This window comes from Hyperoodon ampullatus, assembly GCF_949752795.1.
Source record: "Hyperoodon ampullatus genome assembly, chromosome: 11".
In the NCBI taxonomy this organism is placed as follows: domain Eukaryota; kingdom Metazoa; phylum Chordata; class Mammalia; order Artiodactyla; family Ziphiidae; genus Hyperoodon; species Hyperoodon ampullatus.
Genome location: NC_136924.1, coordinates 56,133,871 through 56,153,222, shown reverse-complemented (window position 1 = coordinate 56,153,222; position 19,352 = coordinate 56,133,871). Strand labels below are relative to the sequence as shown.

The 19,352-nt window shown below is 40.3% G+C and overlaps 1 protein-coding gene across 1 annotated transcript in view; it reads left to right on the top strand.

The window, feature by feature from the left end:
• Positions 1-555: 555 nt before the first annotated feature.
• FAM186A (family with sequence similarity 186 member A) overlaps positions 556-19,352 on the top strand; it is a gene marked incomplete at both ends in the record, with an annotated part of 107,160 nt that continues 88,363 nt past the window's right edge. The window contains 1 exon segment of the mRNA XM_079714929.1: positions 556-666. Within this exon segment, the coding sequence (XP_079571055.1) occupies positions 556-666 (111 nt within the window).

The window sequence follows — 19,352 nt, the reverse complement described above, 5'->3', positions numbered from 1 at the left end:
AAGTTGAAGGGCAGCTGAGGAAGTTGTAACACAATTATTCCATTACAAGCTTAAACATTCTTAAGCAAAACCTCAGGAGGAGAGAAGAACCAGAAGTTACATTTGACACACTGGATCTTGAATTCTAATACCTAGATTTTAAGCTCATTTAAAGCAGGGCTATACCTTCTATTTCTTTTAGCGTTCCTGTTGTCTTTTCTTTCCTTCCCTCCCTCCCCCCTTCACCCGCTACCATCACAGCATATAGAATGCTTAATTCTCTGCATATAGTAAGCACTCTTTAAATGTCTGAGTCAATGATAACGTCACAATGGGTCTATTATGACATCACCCAGACTGAAACACCACGGCTAGTATCAGGGTACACCACAACCTTTGGGAGCAGGAAAAGCCTCTTCTAGCTTTCTTGTGGACGGCTTTATTAGCATTTGCCTATATTCTGTGAAAAACGAAGAAATAAAAGAAAATCACTCGACTTCCAAAACGTTTATCCAGATGCCAACTGAGATAGACAGTGAATAGGAAGGAGAACAAGAAGCTTTGGATTTCACCATAATGTACAAAAATGTCCATGATAGATCAGAGGACCCTAAGCTTGAGATCCCATTTACTGTAAAGGATGTCATCACTAGGATTGAGCAAGCACAGCTCCAACGAGCCAGAGAGGTAGGTAGTAAATGAAAAGTTTATAGATTGCAACTTTCTTTTTAAACTTTCCATGACCAGCTACATTTTTTTTTAAGGTTTCACTTTATTTTCATGACGTTTGACTGTTTGAGGTCACACTGATTTCAAATGACGATTTCACCTGACTCTGTGGATAACAAGCTCCAATTCTACATTAATTCCTTTCACTTCCATATCAGAGATAATCAAGCTTTTTAAGAAATAAATCACATGTGTTACTAAGTGATTGTGATAGAAAAATTAAAATCTATAGCTAATATTGGTATCTAACTTTAGTCAATAGTTTTAATTTGTTCTCTACTGAGCTTTTATCAAATACTTATTAACAAGAAGAAATGTGATTGAGTTCTAGCTCCTTTTCTTTCTTTCCCCTGAACACTTCATGGAAGAGGGGTTTATTGGCCAAGAGAAATCCAAAGACAATACATTTTCTCTTATGTATTCTTCTAGGAGTTTTATACTTTTAGATTTTACATTTAGGTCTATGATCCTTTTTGTCTTAATCTTTGTATATGATATCAGATATGGATTGATATTTTTTTAAACAATTATTCTAGCTCTGTTGAAAAGACTACCCTTTCTCCATTAAATTGCATTTGCACCTTTACTGAAAAGCAGTTGATCATATATGTGTGAGTTAATGTAGTCTCTAGTCTGTTCTCTTGATTTATTTGTCTATCTTAATGCCAATACCACAGTGTCTTTTTTTTTTAATTTATTTATTTTTGGCTGCGTTGGGTCTTTGCTGCTGCACGCGGCTTTCTCTGGTTGCGGCGAGCAGGGGCTACTCTTCATTGAGGTGCGCAGGCTTCTCATTGCGCTGGCTTCTCTTGTCGCAGAACACGGGCTCTAGGCGTGCAGACTTCAGTAGTTCTGGCTCGCAGGCTCTAGAGTGCAGGCTCAGTAGTTGTGGCACATGGGCTTAGTAGCTCAGTGGCATGTGGGATCTTCCTGGACCAGGGCTCGAACCCACGTCCCCTGCATTGGCAGACAGATTTTTTTTTTTTTTTTTTTTTTTTTTTTAGTTTCTGCTTTATAACAAAGTGAATCAGTCATACATATACATCTGTTCCCACATCCCTTCCCTCATGCATCTCCCTCCTTCCCACCCTCCCCATCCCACACCTCCAGGCGGTCACAAAGCACCGAGCTGATCTCCCTGTGCTCTGTGGCTGCTTCCCACTATCTATCTACCTTACGTTTGGTACTGTATATATGTCCATGCCTCTCTCTCGCTTTGTCACAGCTTACCCTTCCCCCTCCCCATATCCTCAAGTCCATTCTCAAGTAGGTCTGTGTCTTTATTTCCGTTTTACCCCTAGGTTCTTCATGACATTTTTTTTTAAATTCCATATATATGTGTTAGCATACAGTATTTGTCTTTCTCTTTCTGACTTACTTCACTCTGTATGACAGACTCTAGGTCTATCCACCTCATTACAAATAGCTCAGTTTCGTTTCTTTTTATGGCTGAGTAATATTCCATTGTATATATGTGCCACATCTTCTTTATCCATTCATCCGATGATGGACACTTAGGTTGTTTCCAGCTCCGGGCTATTGTGAATAGAGCTGCAATGAACATTTTGGTACATGTCTCTTTTTGAATTATGGTTTTCTCAGGGTATATGCCTAGTAGTGGGATTGCTGGGTCATATGGTAGTTCTATTTTTAGTTTTTTAAGGAACCTCCATACTGTTCTCCATAGTGGCTGTACCAATTCACATTCCCACCAGCAGTGCAAGAGTGTTCCCTTTTCTCCACACCCTCTCCAGCATTTATTGTTTCTAGATTTCTTGATGATGGCCATTCTGACTGGTGTGAGATGATATCTCATTGTAGTTTTGATTTGCATTTCTCTAATGATTAATGATGTTGAGCATTCTTTCATGTGTTTGTTGGCAGTCTGTATATCTTCTTTGGAGAAATGCCTATTTAAGTCTTCTGCCCATTTTTGGATTGGGTTGTTTGTTTTTTTGCTATTGAGCTGCATGAGCTGTTTATAAATTTTGGAGATTAATCCTTTGTCAGTTGCTTCATTTGCAAATATTTTCTCCCATTCTGAGGGTTGTCTTTTGGTCTTGTTTATGGTTTCCTTTGCTGTGCAAAAGCTTTGAAGTTTCATTAGGTCCCATTTGTTTATCTTTGTTTTTATTTCCATTTCTCTAGGAGGTGGGTCCAAAAGGATCTTGCTGTGATTTATGTCATAGAATGTTCTGCCTATGTTTTCCTCTAAGAGTTTGATAGTTTCTGGCCTTACATTTAGGTCTTTAATCCATTTTGAGCTAATTTTTGTGTATGGTGTTAGGGAATGATCTAATCTCATACTTTTACATGTCCCTGTCCAGTTTTCCCAGCACCACTTATTGAAGAGGCTGTCCTTTCTCCACTGTACATTCCTGCCTCCTTTATCAAAGATAAGGTGACCATATGTGCGTGGGTTTATCTCTGGGCTTTCTATCCTGTTCCATTGATCTATATTTCTGTTTTTGTGCCAGTACCACACTGTCTTGATTACTGTAGCTTTGTAGTATAGTCTGAAGTCAGGGAGCCTGATTCCTCCAGCTCCGTTTTTCGTTCTCAAGATTGCTTTGGCTATTCGGGGTCTTTTGTTTTTCCAAACAAATTTTGAAATTTTTTGTTCTAGTGCTGTGAAAAATGCCAGTGGTAGTTTGATAGGGATTGCATTGAATCTGTAGATTGCTTTGGGTAGTAGAGTCATTTTCACAATATTGATTCTTCCAATCCAGGAGCATGGTATATCTCTCCATCTATTTGTATCATCTTTAATTTCTTTCATCAGTGTCTTATAATTTTCTGCATACAGGTCTTTTGTCTCCTTAGGTAGGTTTATTCCTAGATATTTTATTCTTTTTGTTGCAATGGTAAATGGGAGTGTTTTCTTGATTTCACTTTCAGATTTTTCATCATTAGTGTACAGGAATGCCAAAGATTTCTGTGCATTAATTTTGTATCCTGCTACTTTACCAAATTCATTGATTAGCTCTAGTAGTTTTCTGGTAGCATCTTTAGGATTCTCTATGTATAGTATCATGTCATCTGCAAACAGTGACAGCTTTACTTCTTCTTTTCTGATTTGGATTCCTTTTATTTCCTTTTCTTCTCTGATTGCTGTGGCTAAAACTTCCAAAACTATGTTGAATAAGAGTGGTGAGAGTGGGCAACCTTGTCTTTTTCCTGATCTTAGTGGAAATGGTTTCAGTTTTTCACCATTGAGGATGATGTTGGCTGTGGGTTTGTCATATATGGCCCTTATTATGTTGAGGAAAGTTCCCTCTATGCCTACTTTCTGCAGGGTTTTTATCATAAATGGGTGTTGAATTTTGTCGAAAGCTTTCGCTGCATCTATTGAGATGATCATATGGTTTTTCTCCTTCAACTTGTTAATATGGTGTATCACATTGATTGATTTGCGTATATTGAAGAATCCTTGCATTCCTGGAATAAAGCCCACTTGATCATGGTGTATGATCCTTTTAATGTGCTGTTGGATTCTGTTTGCTAGTATTTTGTTGAGGATTTTTGCATCTATGTTCATTAGTGATATTGGCCTGTAGTTTTCTTTCTTTGTGACACCCTTGCCTGGTTTTGGTATCAAGGTGATGGTGGCCTCGTAGAATGAGTTTGGGAGTGTTCCTTCCTCTGAAATTGTTTGGAAGAGTTTGAGAAGGATGGGTGTTAGCTCTTCTCTAAATGTTTGATAGAATTCGCCTGTGAAGCCGTCTGGTCCTGGGCTTTTGTTTGTTGGAAGATTTTTAATCACAGTTTCAATTTCAGTGCTTGTGATTGGTCTATTCATATTTTCTATTTCTTCCTGATTCAGTCTTGGCAGGTTGTGCATTTCTAAGAATTTGTCCATTTCTTCCAGGTTGTCCATTTTATTGGCATAGAGTTTCTTGTAGTAATCTCTCATGATCTTTTGTATTTCTGCAGTGTCAGTTGTTACTTCTCCTTTTTCATTTCTAATTCTATTGATTTGAGTCTTCTCCCTTTTTTTCTTGATGAGTCTGGCTAATGGTTTGTCAATTTTGTTTATCTTCTCAAAGAACCAGCTTTTAGTTTTATTGATCTTTGCTATCGTTTCCTTCATTTCTTTTTCATTTATTTCTGATCTGATCTTTATGATTTCTTTCCTTCTGCTAACTTTGGGGTTTTTTTGTTCTTCTTTCTCTAATTGCTTTAGGTGCAGGGTCAGGTTGTTTACTCGAGATGTTTCCTGTTTCTTAAGGTGGGATTGTATTGCTATAAACTTCCCCCTTAGAACTGCTTTTGCTGCGTCCCATAGGTTTTGGGTCGTCGTGTCTCCATCGTCATTTGTTTCTAGGTATTTTTTTATTTCCTCTTTGATTTCTTCAGTGATCACTTCGTTATTGAGTAGTGTGTTGTTTAGCCTCCATGTGTTTGTATTTTTTACAGCTCTTTTCCTGTAATTAATATCTAGTCTCATAGCATTGTGGTCGGAAAAGATACTTGATACAATTTCAATTTTCTTAAATTTACCAAGGCTTGATTTGTGACCCAAGATATGATCTATCCTGGAGAATGTTCCATGAGCACTTGAGAAAAGTGTGTATTCTGTTGTTTTTGGATGGAATGTCCTATAAATATCAATTAAGTCCATCTTGTTTAATGTATCATTGAAAGCTTGTGTTTCCTTATTTATTTTCATTTTGGATGATCTGTCCATTGGTGAAAGTGGGGTGTTAAAGTCCCCTACTATGAGTGTGTTACTGACGATTTCCCCTTTTATGGCTGTTAGTATTTGCCTTATGTATTGAGGTGCTCCTATGTTGGGTGCATAAATATTTACAATTGTTATATCTTCTTCTTGGATCGATCCCTTTATCATTATGTAGTGTCCTTCTTTGTCTCTTCTAATAGTCTTTATTTTAAAGTCTATTTTGTCTGATATAAGAATTGCTACTCCAGCTTTCTTTTGATTTCCATTTGCATGGAATATCTTTTTCCATCCCCTTACTTTCAGTCTGTATGTGTCTCTAGGTCTGAAGTGGGTCTCTTGTAGACAGCATATATATATGGGTCTTGTTTTTGTATCCATTCAGCCACTCTGTGTCTTTTGGTGGGAGCATTTAGTCCATTTACATTTAAGGTAATTATTGATATGTATGTTCCTATTCCCATTTCCTTAATTGCTTTGGGTTCGTTATTGTAGGTATATTCCTTCTGTTGTGTTTCTTGCCTAGAGAAGTTCCTTTAGCATTTGTTGTAAAGCTGGTTTGGTGGTGCTGAACTCTCTCAGCTTTTGCTTGCCTGTAAACGTTTTAATTTCTCCATCAAATCTGAATGAGATCCTTGCTGGGTAGAGTAATCTTGGTTGCAGGTTTCTCTCCTTCATCACTTTAATTATGTCCTGCCACTCCCTTCTGGCTTGTAGAGTTTCTGCTGAGAGATCAGCTGTTAACCTGATGGGGATTCCCTTGTGTGTTATTTGTTGTTTTTCCCTTGCTGCTTTTAATATGATTTCTTTGTGTTTAATTTTTGACAGTTTGATTAATATGTGTCTTGGCGTATTTCTCCTTGGATTTATTCTGTATGGGACTCTCTGTGCCTCCTGGACTTGATTAACTATTTCCTTTCCCATATTAGGGAAGTTTTCAAGTATAATCTCTTCAAATATTTTCTCAGTCCCTTTCTTTTTCTCTTCTTCTTCTGGAACCCCTATAATTCGAATGTTGGTGCGTTTAATGTTGTCCCAGAGGTCTCTGAGACTGTCCTCTGTTCTTTTCATTCTTTTTTCTTTATTTTGCTCTGCATCAGTTATTTCCACTATTTTATCTTCCACCTCACTTATCCGTTCTTCTGCCTCAGTTATTCTGCTATTGTTCCCATCTAGAGTATTTTTCATTTCATTTATTGTGTTTTTAATCGATGCTTGATTCATCTTTAGTTCTTCTAGGTCATTGTTAACTGTTTCTTGCATTTTGTCTATTCTACTTCCAAGATTTTGGATCTTGGAAATAGAATCTTGGATCATCTTTACTATCATTATTCTGAATTCTTTTTCAGGTAGACTGCCTATTACCTCTTCATTTGTGAGGTCTGGTAGGTTTTTATCTTGCTCCTTCACCTGCTGTGTGTTTTTCTGTCTTCTCATTTTGCTTATCTTACTGTGTTTGGGGTCTCCTTTTTGCAGGCTGCAGATTCGTAGTTCCCGTTGTTTTTGGTGTCTGTCCCCAGTGGCTAAGGTTGTTTCAGTAGGTTGTGTAGGCTTCCTGGTGGGGGGGACTAGTGCCTGTGTTCTGGTGATTGAGGCTCGATCTTGTCTTTCTGGTGGACAGGTCCACGTCTGGTGGTGTCTTTTTGGGTGCCTGTGGCCTTATTATGTTCTTAGGCAGCCTCTCTGCTAATGGGTGGGGTTGTGTTCCTGCCTTGCTAGTTGTTTGGCATAGGGTGACCAGCACTGTAGCTTGCTGGTCGTTGACTGAAGCTGGGTGCTGGTGTTGAGATGGAGATCTCTGGGAGATTTTCGCTGCTTGATATTATGTGGAGCTGGGAGGTGTCTTGTGGACCCGTGTCCTGAAGTTGGCTCTCCCACTTCAGAGGCACAGCACTGACTCCTGGCTGCAGCACCAAGAGCCTTTCATCTACCCGGCTCAGAATAAAAGGGAGAAAAAGTAGAAAGAAAGAATTAGTAGAAGAAAGAAAGAGAGAGAAAGAAAGGAAGAAGGAAAGAAAGGAAGGAAGGAAGGAAGGAAGAAAGAAAGAAAGGAGGGAGGGAGGGAGGAATGAAAGAAAAAGGAAGAGTGAATGGAAGAAGGGAGGGAGGGAGGGAGGAAGGAAAGAAAGAAAGAAAGAAAGAAAGACAGGAGGGAGGGAGGGAAGAAGGAAAGAAAAAGAAAGAGTGAAAGAAAGAAGGGTGGGAGGGAGGGAGGAAGGAAAAAAAAAGAAAGAGTGAAAGGAAGAAGGGTGGGAGGGAGGGAGGAAGGAAAAAAAAAGAAAGAGTGAAAGGAAGAAGGGAGGGAGGAAGGAAAAAAGAAAGAGTGAAAGGAAGAAGGGAGGGAGGGAGGAAGGAAGGAAAGAAAGAGAGAAAGAAGGAAAGGAGGGGCGGAGGGAGGAGGGAGGAAGGGAAGGTAGGAAAAAAAGAAAGAGCAGGTAAAGTAAAATAGAATAAAGTATGAAATATAGTAGCGTTATTAAAATTAAAAAGTAATTATTGAAAAAAAAAACGGACAGATAGAACCCCGGGACATATGGTGGAAGCAAAGCTATACAGAGAAAATCTCACACAGAAGGATACACATACACATTCATAAAAAGAGAGCAGGGGGAAAAATCAAAAATCTTGCTCTCCAAGTCCACCTTCTCAATTTGGGATAATTCGTTGTAAAAAGAGGAAAAGGGCGAAAAGTCTGAGATCTTGCTCTCTAAGTCCACCTCCTTAATTTGGGATAATTCGTTGTAAAAAGAGGAAAAGGGGGGAAAGTCTTAAATCTTGTCCTCAAAGTCCACTTCCTCAATTTGGTATGATTCGCTGTCCATTCATGCACTCCACAGACGCAGGGCACATCAAGTGGACCGTGGAGCTTTAATCCACTGCCTCCGAGGCTGCACAGAGAGATTTCCCTGTCTCTTCTCTGCTCTCACAGCTCCCGGGTCTCAGCCTTGGTCCTGGCCCCGCAGCGTCCGTTCTTCGCTCAGACAGGACGGGTTTAAAGGAGCCGCTGATTCGGGGGCTCTGGCTCACTCAGGCAGAGGGGAGGGAGGGGCGCGCAGTGTGGGGCGGGCCTGCGGCGGCAGAGGCCGATGTGACGTTGCACCAGACCGAGGCGCTCCGTGCGCTTTCCCGGGAAAGCTGTCCCTGGGTCCCGGGACCCCGGCAGTGGCGGGGTGCACAGGCTCCCCGGAAGGCGGGGTGGACAGTGACCTGCGCTTGCACACAGGCCTTGTGGCGGCGGCAGCAGCAGCCCCAGCGTCCCACGCCCGTCTCCGGGGTCCGCGCCTTTAGCCGCGGCTCGCGCCCGGGCAGACAGATTCTTAACCACTGTGCCACCAGAGAAGTCCTGCAATACCACAGTGTCTTGATTACTGAGGTTTCATAATAATTCTTGAAATCATGTAGTTTTAATTCCTAAACTTTGTTCTTTTTCAATTGTGCCCAACTTCTCTCATCTTCCTTTTACCTCCTTTTCCTCTTCTTGGGCTTTTCTCTCAAGACTCAAACACTCATAATCTGAAACCTGTCTTTGAGACTTCCCTGATGGCGCAGTGGTTAAGAATCCACCTGCCAATGCAGGGGACATGGGTTTGAGCCTCGGTCCAGTAAGATCCCACATGCCACGGAGCTACTAAGCCCTTGCACCACAACTACCGAGCCTGTGCTCTAGAGCCCACGAGCCACAACTACTGAAGCCCGCACACCTAGAGCCCGTGCTCTACAACACAAGAAGCCACCACAGTGAGAAGCCCGGGCACCTCAATGAAAAGTAGCCCCCGCTCGCTGCAACTAGGGAAAGCCCACGTACAGCAAGAACCAAAGCAGCCAAAAATAAATAATAAATAAATTTATTAAAAAAATAAAAACTGTCTTTATCCACACTGCTTTCTCCCTTTGCTTTTCCATAGGATATTTAAAATCAGTCTGTCAAATACTATTGGGGAAAAAAAAAAGCCTACTGGTATTTTGACTGGGAATGTATGTATTGAATTTGTAGATCAATTTGGGGAGAATTGAAATCTTAACAATATTGAGTCTCTGACCCTTGAATATAGCATATCTCTCCATTTATTTAGGTCTAATTTTTCTCAGAAGTGCTTTGCATATCTTTTGTCAGATTTATCCCCAAGTAGTTCATATTTTTATACTATTGTAAATAGTATTGTTCCTTAATTTCTATTCTTGATTGTTCACAACTAACAAAGAAATACAATAAATTTTTGTATATCGATCTTGTATACTGAAACCTAATTTATTAGTTCTCATAGATATTCTTTTTACAGTCTTCGGATTTTCTACATAGACAATCCTGTCATATACTAATAGAGGCAGTTTTATTTCCTCCTTTCATATCTCTGTGCACTTAAACTTGGTTCTTGACTCATTGGTTAGGCTAGGACCTCCAATATCAAGTTGAATAAAAGTGATGAGACATCCTTGCTTTGTTCTTGATGTTAGGCTTTAGGGGAAAGCATTCGGTCTTCTACCATTAAGTATGATAGCAGCTGTATGTATTTTATGGCTCTTTATCAAGTTGAGGAAATTCCTTCTTTTCCTAGTTTGATGAGTTTTTTTTTTTTTTTTTTTTTTTTTTTTTGCGTTACGCGGGCCTCTCACTGTTGTGGCCTCTCCTGTTGCGGAGCACAGGCTCCAGACGCGCAGGCTCAGCGGCCATGGCTCACGGGCCCAGCCGCTCCACGGCATGTGGGATCTTCCTGGACCGGGGCACGAACCCGTGTCCCCTGCATCGGCAGGCGGACTCTCAAGCACTGCGCCACCAGGGAAGCCCCTGGTGAGTTTTTAATCAGGAATAGGCATTGGGTTTTATCAAAAGTTTTTACCACATCTAAGGAGATAATCATGATTTTTCCCCCCTATCTGAATCTGGCAATATAGTGAATTACATTGACTTATGAATGTTAAACCAACCTTACACTTTTAGAGTAAATCTCATTTACTCATGATGTAGCATTCTTTTTACTATGTTGTATTCGATTAGCTAAATTTTTGTTAACAATTTTTGTATCTATAATTATAAAGTATGTTGGTGTGTAGTTATTTTTTCTTACAATGACTTTGGTTTTGACATCAGAATAATGGTAGCTTTATAGACTCAGGTAGAATATTCTTTTCAATTTTCTGTAAGAGTTTGTTGAGTATTGGCATTTCCTTTTTTTCTTTTTTTTTTCCTGTACACGGGCCTCTCACTGCTGTGGCCTCTCCCGTTGCGGAGCACAGGCTCCAGATGCGCAGGCTCAGCGGCCATGGCTCACGGGCCCAGCCATTCTGCGGCATGTGGGATCTTCCCGGGCCGGGGCACGAACCCGTGTCCCCTGCATCAGCAGGCGGACCCTCAACCACTGTGCCACCAGGGAAGCCCCCGGCATTTCCTTTTATATGTTTGGTAGAAACCACCAATGTTGGACTTCCCTGGTGGCGCACTGGTTAAGAATCCACCTGCCATTGCAGGGGACACAGGTTTGATCCCTGGTCCAGGAAGATCCCACATGCTGCAGAGCAACTAAGCCTGTGCACCACAACTACTGAGCCTGTGCTCTAGAGCCAGTGAGCCACAACTACTGAGCCCATGTGCTACAACTACTGAAGCCCATGAGCCTAAAGCCCAAGCTCCGCAACAAGAGAAACCACTGCAATGATAAGAAGCCTGCACACCGCAATGAAGAGTAGCCCCCGCTTGATGCAACTAGAGAAAGCCCGCGTGCAGCAACGAAGACCCAACGCAAACAAATAACTAAATAAATTAATTTAATTTAATTTAAAAAACAAAGAAACCACCAATATTTGGGTAGGGTGGGGTAAAATAATCAGTGGAACCATCTAGACTTGGGGTTTAATTCCTGGGAAAGTTTTAAGCTACAAATTCAATGAAAAAAAAATAAAATCATAGATGGGCTTCCCTGGTGGCGCAGTGGTTGAGAGTCTGCCTGCCGATGTAGGGGACACGGGTTCGTGCCCCGGTCCGGGAAGATCCCACATGCTGCAGAGTGGCTGGGCCCGTGAGCCATGGCCACTGAGCCTGCGCGTCCAGAACCTGTGCTCCACAACGGGAGAGGCCACAACAGTGAGACGCCCGTGTACTGCAAAAAAAAAAAAAAAAAAAATCGTAGAGTTATTCTGGTTATCTATTTCTTCTTAAGTGAGCTTTCACAGTTTGTCTTTCAAGGAATTTGTCCATTTCACCTGAGTTGTTGAGTTTATTGACCTAAAGTTATTCATAGTGTTATCTCTTTACTATCTGTAGAATCTGTAGTAATGTCACTCTTATTTCTGATATTAGTAATTTGTCCTTCTCTGTCTCTCCTTATCAGTCTGGCTAGAGGTTTATCAATTTTACTGATCTTCTCAAAGAATCGACTTTTGATATCACAGATTAACTGCTTTTCTGTTTTCTATTTTACTGATTTCTGCACTGATCTTCATCATTTCATTTACACTATTTGCTTTGGGTATAATTTGCTCTTCTTTTTTTCTAGTTTCTTAAAGTAGAAGCTGAGGTCATTGATTTGATAACTTTTTGTTGTTGTAATAAGTGTTTTGTTCCATATATCCCCCCTCTGCAAATGAAAATGTTGTTTTCATTTTCATTCAGTTTTAAATGTTATAATTTCATTTTTTCTTTGACCCATGAGTTATTTAGAAGAGTGTTATTGAGTTTCCAAATACTTAGAAACTTTTTTCTCTTATTTATTTATTTATTTATTTATTTATTTATTTATTTATTTATTTATTTTTGGCTGCACTGGGTGTTCGTTGCTGTGCACGGGCTTTCTCTAGTTGTGGCGAGTGGGGGCTACTCTTTGTTGCAGTGTGTGGGCTTCTCATTGCGGTGGCTTCTCTTGTTGTGGAGCATGGGCTCTAGGTGCATGGGCTTCAGTAGTTGTGGCTCACAGGCTCTAGAGCACAGGCTCAGTAGTTGTGGCACATGGGCTTAGTTGCTCCGTGGCATGTGGGATCCTCCTGGACCAGGGCTTGTACCCGTGTCCCCTGAACTGACAGGCAGATTTTTAATCACCGCACCAGCAGGGAAGTCCATCTCTTATTTATTTCTAGTTCAATTTCTTTGGGGTCAGAGAACTTATTTCATATGATCTGAATCCTAGTAAGTTTCCTTTTTTTTAAATTTATTTATTTATTTTTGGCTGTGTTGGGTCTTCGTTGTTGCGCGTGGGCTTTCTCTAGTTGCAGCAAGCAGGGGCTACTCTTGGTTGCGGTGTGCGGGCTTCTCATAGCGGTGGCTTCTCTTGTTGCAGAGCACAGGCTCTAGGAGCAAGGGCTTCAGTAGTTGTGGCACATGGGCTCAGTAGTTGTGGCTCGTGGGCTTTAGAGCGCAAGCTCAGTAGTTGTGGCGCACGGACTTAGTTGCTCCGCGGCATGTGGGATCTTCCCGGACCAGGGCTTGAACCAGTGTCCACCTGCATTGGCAGGCGGATTCTTAACCACTGCGCCACTAGGGAAGTCCATCTCTTATTTATTTCTAATTCAGTTTCTTTGGAGTCAGAGAACTTGTTTGATATGATCTGAATACTAGTAAATTTCTTGAAATTTGTTTTATGGCTCAGAATATGGTCTATATTGGTAAATGTTACGTATGCAATTGAATACAATTTGTGTCCTGTTGTTGAATACTCTGTAAAATAACAATTACATCAAGCTGGTTGATAGTATTTTTCAAGTCTCCTGTTGTTTTTTCTCAGCTTTATCTATCAATTATCGAAAGAGGGATGTAGAAATGTTTGACTGTAACTGTGCATTTTTCTAGTTCTTCTGACAGTCTATCAAATTTTCTTCATGTACTTTGAATCTCTGCTACTAGATGCCTAAATGTTTAGAATTGTTATGTTCTCTCAATGAATTGGCTACTTTACTGTTATGAAATGATCCTATTTATCTCTAGTAATATATTTTTCTCTGTAACTTACTTTGTTATTAATATAGTCACTCTAGCTTTCCTTTGATGAGTGTTACCATCCTTTTCCTTTTCTTTTTTTTTTCTTTTTTGGCTGTGCCACATGGCATGTGGGATCTTAGTTCACTGACCAAGGATCAAACCCATGCCCCCTGCAGTGGAAGTGTGCAGTCTTAACCACTGGACCTCCAGAGAAGTCCTTCTTTTCCTTTTTCTATTCTTTTGGTTTAAACATATTTGGGTTATTATATTTAAAATGGTTTCTTACAGGAAGCATATAATTGGGTTTCTTTTTTATCCAACCTGACAATTTCTGCCTTTTAATTGGATGTTTAGACCATTTATGTTTAATGTAATTATCAATATGGTTAGGTTTAAATTTACCATCTTGCTGTTTGTTTTCTGTTTGTCCCTTTTTTTGGTTTTTGTTTCCTTTTATTCTTTTTCTGACTTCTTTAGAGTGGATCTATATTATGATTCCACTTTATTTCCTTTACTGGTTTACTAGCTATACTTTTTGCTTTGGGGTTCATAGTGTACATATTTAGCTTACCACCATTTACCTTAACGTGGTATTACACTACTTTTGAATACTGTATAAACCTTACAGCAATATTCTACCTTTTTCTCTCTCCTGGACTATGTGAAATTTGTATCATACTTCTTTTTTTAAAAATTTTTATTGGAGTATAATTGCTTTACAATGTTGTGTTAGTTTCTACTGTACAGCAAAGTGAATCAGCTATATATATATATATATATATATATATATATATATATATATATATATATATATATATATCTCCCCTGTTTTTTGGACTTCCTTCCCATTTAGGTCACCACAGAGCACTGAGTAGAGTTCCCTGTGCTATACAGTAGGTTCTCATTAGTTATCTACTTTATGCATAGTATCAATAGTGTATATATGTCAATCCCAATCTCCCAATTTATCCCCTCCCCCTCTTCCCCCCTTGATATCCATAAGTTTGTTCTCCACGTCTGTGTTGTATCATACTTCTACATGTATTATAAACTCAATATTTATTACATTCCAATTATTTTTGTTTGAAACAGGCAATTACCTATTTTTCAATTTTTTATTGTGGTAAAATACACATAACATAAAATTTGTGATTTTAAGTATTTTTAATTGTACAATTCATTGGCATTAAGTACATTTATAATGTTATATAACCATACCACTATCTATTTTCAGAACTTTTTCATCACCCCAAACAGAAACACTGACCCATTAAACAGTAACTACCCATTCCCCTTTTCCCCCAGACCCTGGCAACAACCATTCATCTTTCTGTCTCTATGAATTTGCCTACTCTAGATACCTTATCTAAGTGAAATCATAAAGTATTTGTCCTTTTGTGCCTGGTTTATTTCATTTAGCATGTCCTCAGTGTTCATCACTATTGTATTATCTGTTAGAATTTCCTTTCTTTTTAAGGCTATTATTCCATTGTATGTATATATCACGTTTTATTTATCCACTCATTCATCATTGGACACGCGAGTTGCTTCCACCTCTCTGCCATTGTGAATAATGCTGCTATGAACATAGGAGTACAAATATCTGTTTAAGTCCCTGCTGTCAATTATTTGTATATCCAGGAGTAGAATTGCTGGATCATATGGTAATTTTATTTTTCATTTCTTAAGGAACTGCCATACTGTTTTCTGTATGGCTGCACCATTTTACATCCTTATCAGCAGTGCACAAGGATTCCAATTTCCTCACACTCTCACCAACACTTGTTATTTTCTAGGTTTTGGCTTTTTTTCTCATAATAGCTATCCTAATGGGTCTGAAGTATCTCATTGTGATTTTGATTTGCATTTCCCAAATGATTAGTGATGTTGAGCATTTTTTCATGTGCTTGCTTGTCATGTGTATATATTCTTTGGAGAAATGTCTATTCAAGTCTTTTGCCCATTTTGGAACTAGGTTTGTTCTTGTTGAGTTGTAGGAATTCTTTATATATTCTGGATGTTAATTACTTATCAGACATGTGATTTGCAAATATTTTCTCCCATTCTGTGTATTGCCTTTTTACTCTGTTGATAGTTGTGCGGGTCAATTTTATGTGTCAACTTGACTGGGCCACAGGGAGCCCAGACATTTAGTCAGATATTCTGGGTATGTCTGTGAAGATGTTTCTGGATGAGATTGACACTTGAATCAGTAGACTGAGTAAAGTAGAATGCCCTCCCTAATGTGGGTGGGTCTTATCCAATTAAAGACCTGAATAGAACAAAAAAAGGCTAAGTAGCAGGGAACTCCACCTGTCTGACTGCCTTGGGCTGGGACTTTAGTCTTTTCAGTCTTTAGGCTTGAACCGAAACATCAGCTCTTCTTGGGTCTTGGATCTGCTGGCTTTTAGACTGGAACTATACCTTGGGCTCTCCTGGGTCTCTAGCTTGCCAAGTAGAGATCATGAGACTTCTTAGCCTCCACAATCATGTGAGCTGATTCATTATAAGAGAAAAAAAAGATATATATATCAACTGAAAAAAATGCACAACCTAAAAGTTGAGAATTATGTTTTATTTGGTGGACTTGCTGAAAACTTAAGCCCAGGAGACAGCCTCTCAGATAGCTGTGAGGGACTGTTCCAAAGAGGTAAGGGGAGGGGCTTCCCTGGTGGCACAGTGGTTGAGAGTCCTCCTGCCAATGCAGGGGACACGGGTTCGTGCCCCGGTCTGGGAAGATCCCACATGCCGCGGAGCGGCTGGGCCCGTGAGCCATGGCCGCTGAGCCTGCGCGTCCGGAGCCTGTGCTCCGCAATGGGAGAGGCCACAACAGTGAGAGGCCCACGTACTGCAAAAAAAACCAAAAAAAAAAAACCCAAAAAAAAACAAAAAATAAAGAGGTAAGTGAGGACCAAGGATATATAGGATGTTTTGCATTAAAAAAACCCAACAACAACAGGTAGCTGGAACATCAAAAAAGATTATTGTTAATTAAAGAAAACCAGATATTTCAAGTTAATGAATTTTGCACTTCTCTAAATTCATTAACTGGGAAGATGCAAGAGTCTGGGCTCATTGAAATCATTCCTTTGACATGCACCTTAACTACTTACAGCCAGTATCCTGTTTATCTCCATCCTTGGCATGATCTGGCAATTAAGATATGCAAAATGTCACCATTGGATATTCCTAATGCACTGCTTATAAGAAGCAAGAATCTGGGTGACTGTGTATATGACACTCTCAAACATTTTTGGCAAATTAACAAATGTAATGAGATTGGTTGGTTGCTCCTAATGTCACTGAACAAAGTGGGGCAAGAAAAGGATGAGCTCAGGGAATCAGATTCCCAGCTCAATTGCCACATAAATGACCTGAAAGCTTTTGTGTGTGCCTTGAAGGAGACCCTTAATCTCCTATAGCTCCTGGCTAAGACTGATGAAAATTAAACGGAGAATCTCATTCTCTGACTAGCTGAATTACAGCCTCACTGGGTGGCTAATGTTAAAGTGAGGGCATTGGGACTTCCCTGGTGATGCAGTGGTTAAGAATCCTCCTGCCAATGCAGGGGACACGAGTTTGAACCCTGGTCCAGGAAGATCCCACATGCCGAGGAGCAATGAAGCTTTGTGCCACAACTACTGAGCCCACGTGCCACAACTACTGAAGCCCACGTGCCTAGAGCCCGTGCTCTGCAACAAGAGAAGCCACTGCAATGAGAAGCCCGCACACAGCAACGAAGACCCAATGCAGCTAAATATAAATAAATAAATTTATAAAGTAAGGGCATTGACTGAAAAGGAATGGGATCCTGAAAGTTGGAACAGGGATGTATGGAAAGACTTAGTTAAAGCTTGGGATGTTGAAAGCTCTAAATTCTGACAAGTCTTCTTTGCCAGGGGAGCGGCCTCTTCACCCAACACCAGTGGGAATGGCCACTCCACCCCTGTCTGAGAGTATTAACCCTGCATTGCCTGAGGAAACTGTAATGACCTCTCCAGAGGCAGCTGTCATGCAAGACAAGGCTGAGTTTCCTCAGGAACCACTCCCACAGCATTTCTTGGTTTCCAGATCTATAACTAGATTCAAATCCCAGTAGGCCACTAAAGGTGAGGTACAAAGAGTGACCCATGAGGAAGTGCACTACACTCCAAAAGAACTACTTGAGTTTTCTAATTTTTACAGGCAAAAATCCAAGGAATATGTGTGGGAATGGATGTTAAAGATGTGGGATAATGGTGGAAGGAACATAAAGTTGGATCAGGCCAACTGATGTAGACTCACTAAGCTGAGATTCAGTATTTAACATTTCAGCTTGGGGAATTAGAAAAGGTTCTAACAGTTTGTTTGGTTGACTGAAACATGGACCAAAAGGTTACTCACAGTGAATAAGTTAGACATGCCAGACTTGTCTAATGTAGGGGAAAGAATTAAAAGGCTTAGAGAGATTGGAATGTTAAAGTGGATTTGTCATTTAAGATCTGCTCATCCAACTTAGGAGAGTCCAGAAGACATACCTTTCATCATGACTGTGAGAAACAGATTTAAGAGAGGAGCCTTGGCATCCTTGGAGAACTCTGTGATCACTCTTCTCTGTAGACCAGACCTTACAGTGAAATTGGGAAATCTAAAAACAATGGGAGTAATTGGATCCTGAGATGGCAAGGACCAAGTGGTGGCAGTCAACCATCAAAGGCCAAGTGGGCATGGTTACCATAATGGACAGCAGAGTCAAAGCATCAATCAGAATAGTCTGACTTATGAAGAACTATGGCATTGGCTAGGCGATCACGGTATTCCTACTAAAAGTAAAATAGTTAGGAACGTACTAAATTCTTACCTGATCTGTATAAGTGGAAAATTTCTAGGTCAAGTGAACAAAAGTCTAACCTGAATTGTAACAACAGAGAGTGATGGCCCCTCAATCAATTCCCAGACTTAAGCCAGTTTACAGACCCAGAACCCCTTGAATGAAGGGGAGGTTGGGTTTCCTTGCAGAAGGACACTGTCAAAATTTAATACTATTAATCCTTCTCCAAGCCTTCTCTGAAGAGAACTGGCCTTTTACCAGGATAACTGTGCATTGGAGAAAAGGAAATAACCAGACCTTCTGGGGACTACTGGCTCTGAACTGACACTAATTCTAGGAGGTCCAAAGTGTAATCTATGGTCTACCAGTCAGAGTAGGGACTTATAGAAGTCATGTGGTTAATAGAGTTTTAGCTCAGGTCCATATCACAGTGGGCCCACTGGGTCCCTGAACCCATCCTGTGGTTATTTTGCCAATTCTGGAATACATAAAAGGAAAAGACATACCCAGCAGCTGGCAGAATCCCCACACTAGTTTCCTGACCTGTGGAGTGAGGGCTATTGTGGTGGGAAATGCCAAGTGGAAGCCACTAGAGCTGCCTTTACCTAGGAAAGTAGTAAACCAAAAACAATACTGCATTTCTAGAGGAATTGCAGAAATAAATGCCAACATCAGGGAGAGATGCAGGAGTGGTAATTCCCACCACATCCTCATTCAACTTGCCTATCTGGCCTGTGCAGAAGAGAGATGGACCTTTGAGAATGACAGTGGATTATTGTAAAATTAATCAGGTGGTGACTCCAATTGCAGCTGATGTACCAGATGTGGTTTCATTGCTTGAGCAAATTATCACACACTCTGGTACCTGGTATGCAGCTACTGATCTGGCAAATGGCTTTTCTCCATACCTGTCAATATGGACCACCAGATGCAATTTTCTTTCAGTGGGCAAGGTGAGCAATACATTTTTACTGGTCTACCTCAGGACATACCAACTCTCCAGTTTGGTAGAATTCACCAGTGAAGCCACTTGGTCTAGGGCTTTTCTTTGTTGGGAGGTTTTTTATTACTGGTTTGTTCTCTGTTCTAGTTATGTGTCTATTCAGATTTTATATTTCTTTGTTATTCAGTTTTCATATATTTTGTGTTTTCAGGAATTTTCCCATTTCATCTAGGTTAACAATTTGGTGGCATACAATCATTCATAGTACCCTCTTGTAATCCTACTTATTTCTTAAAAAAATTTTAAA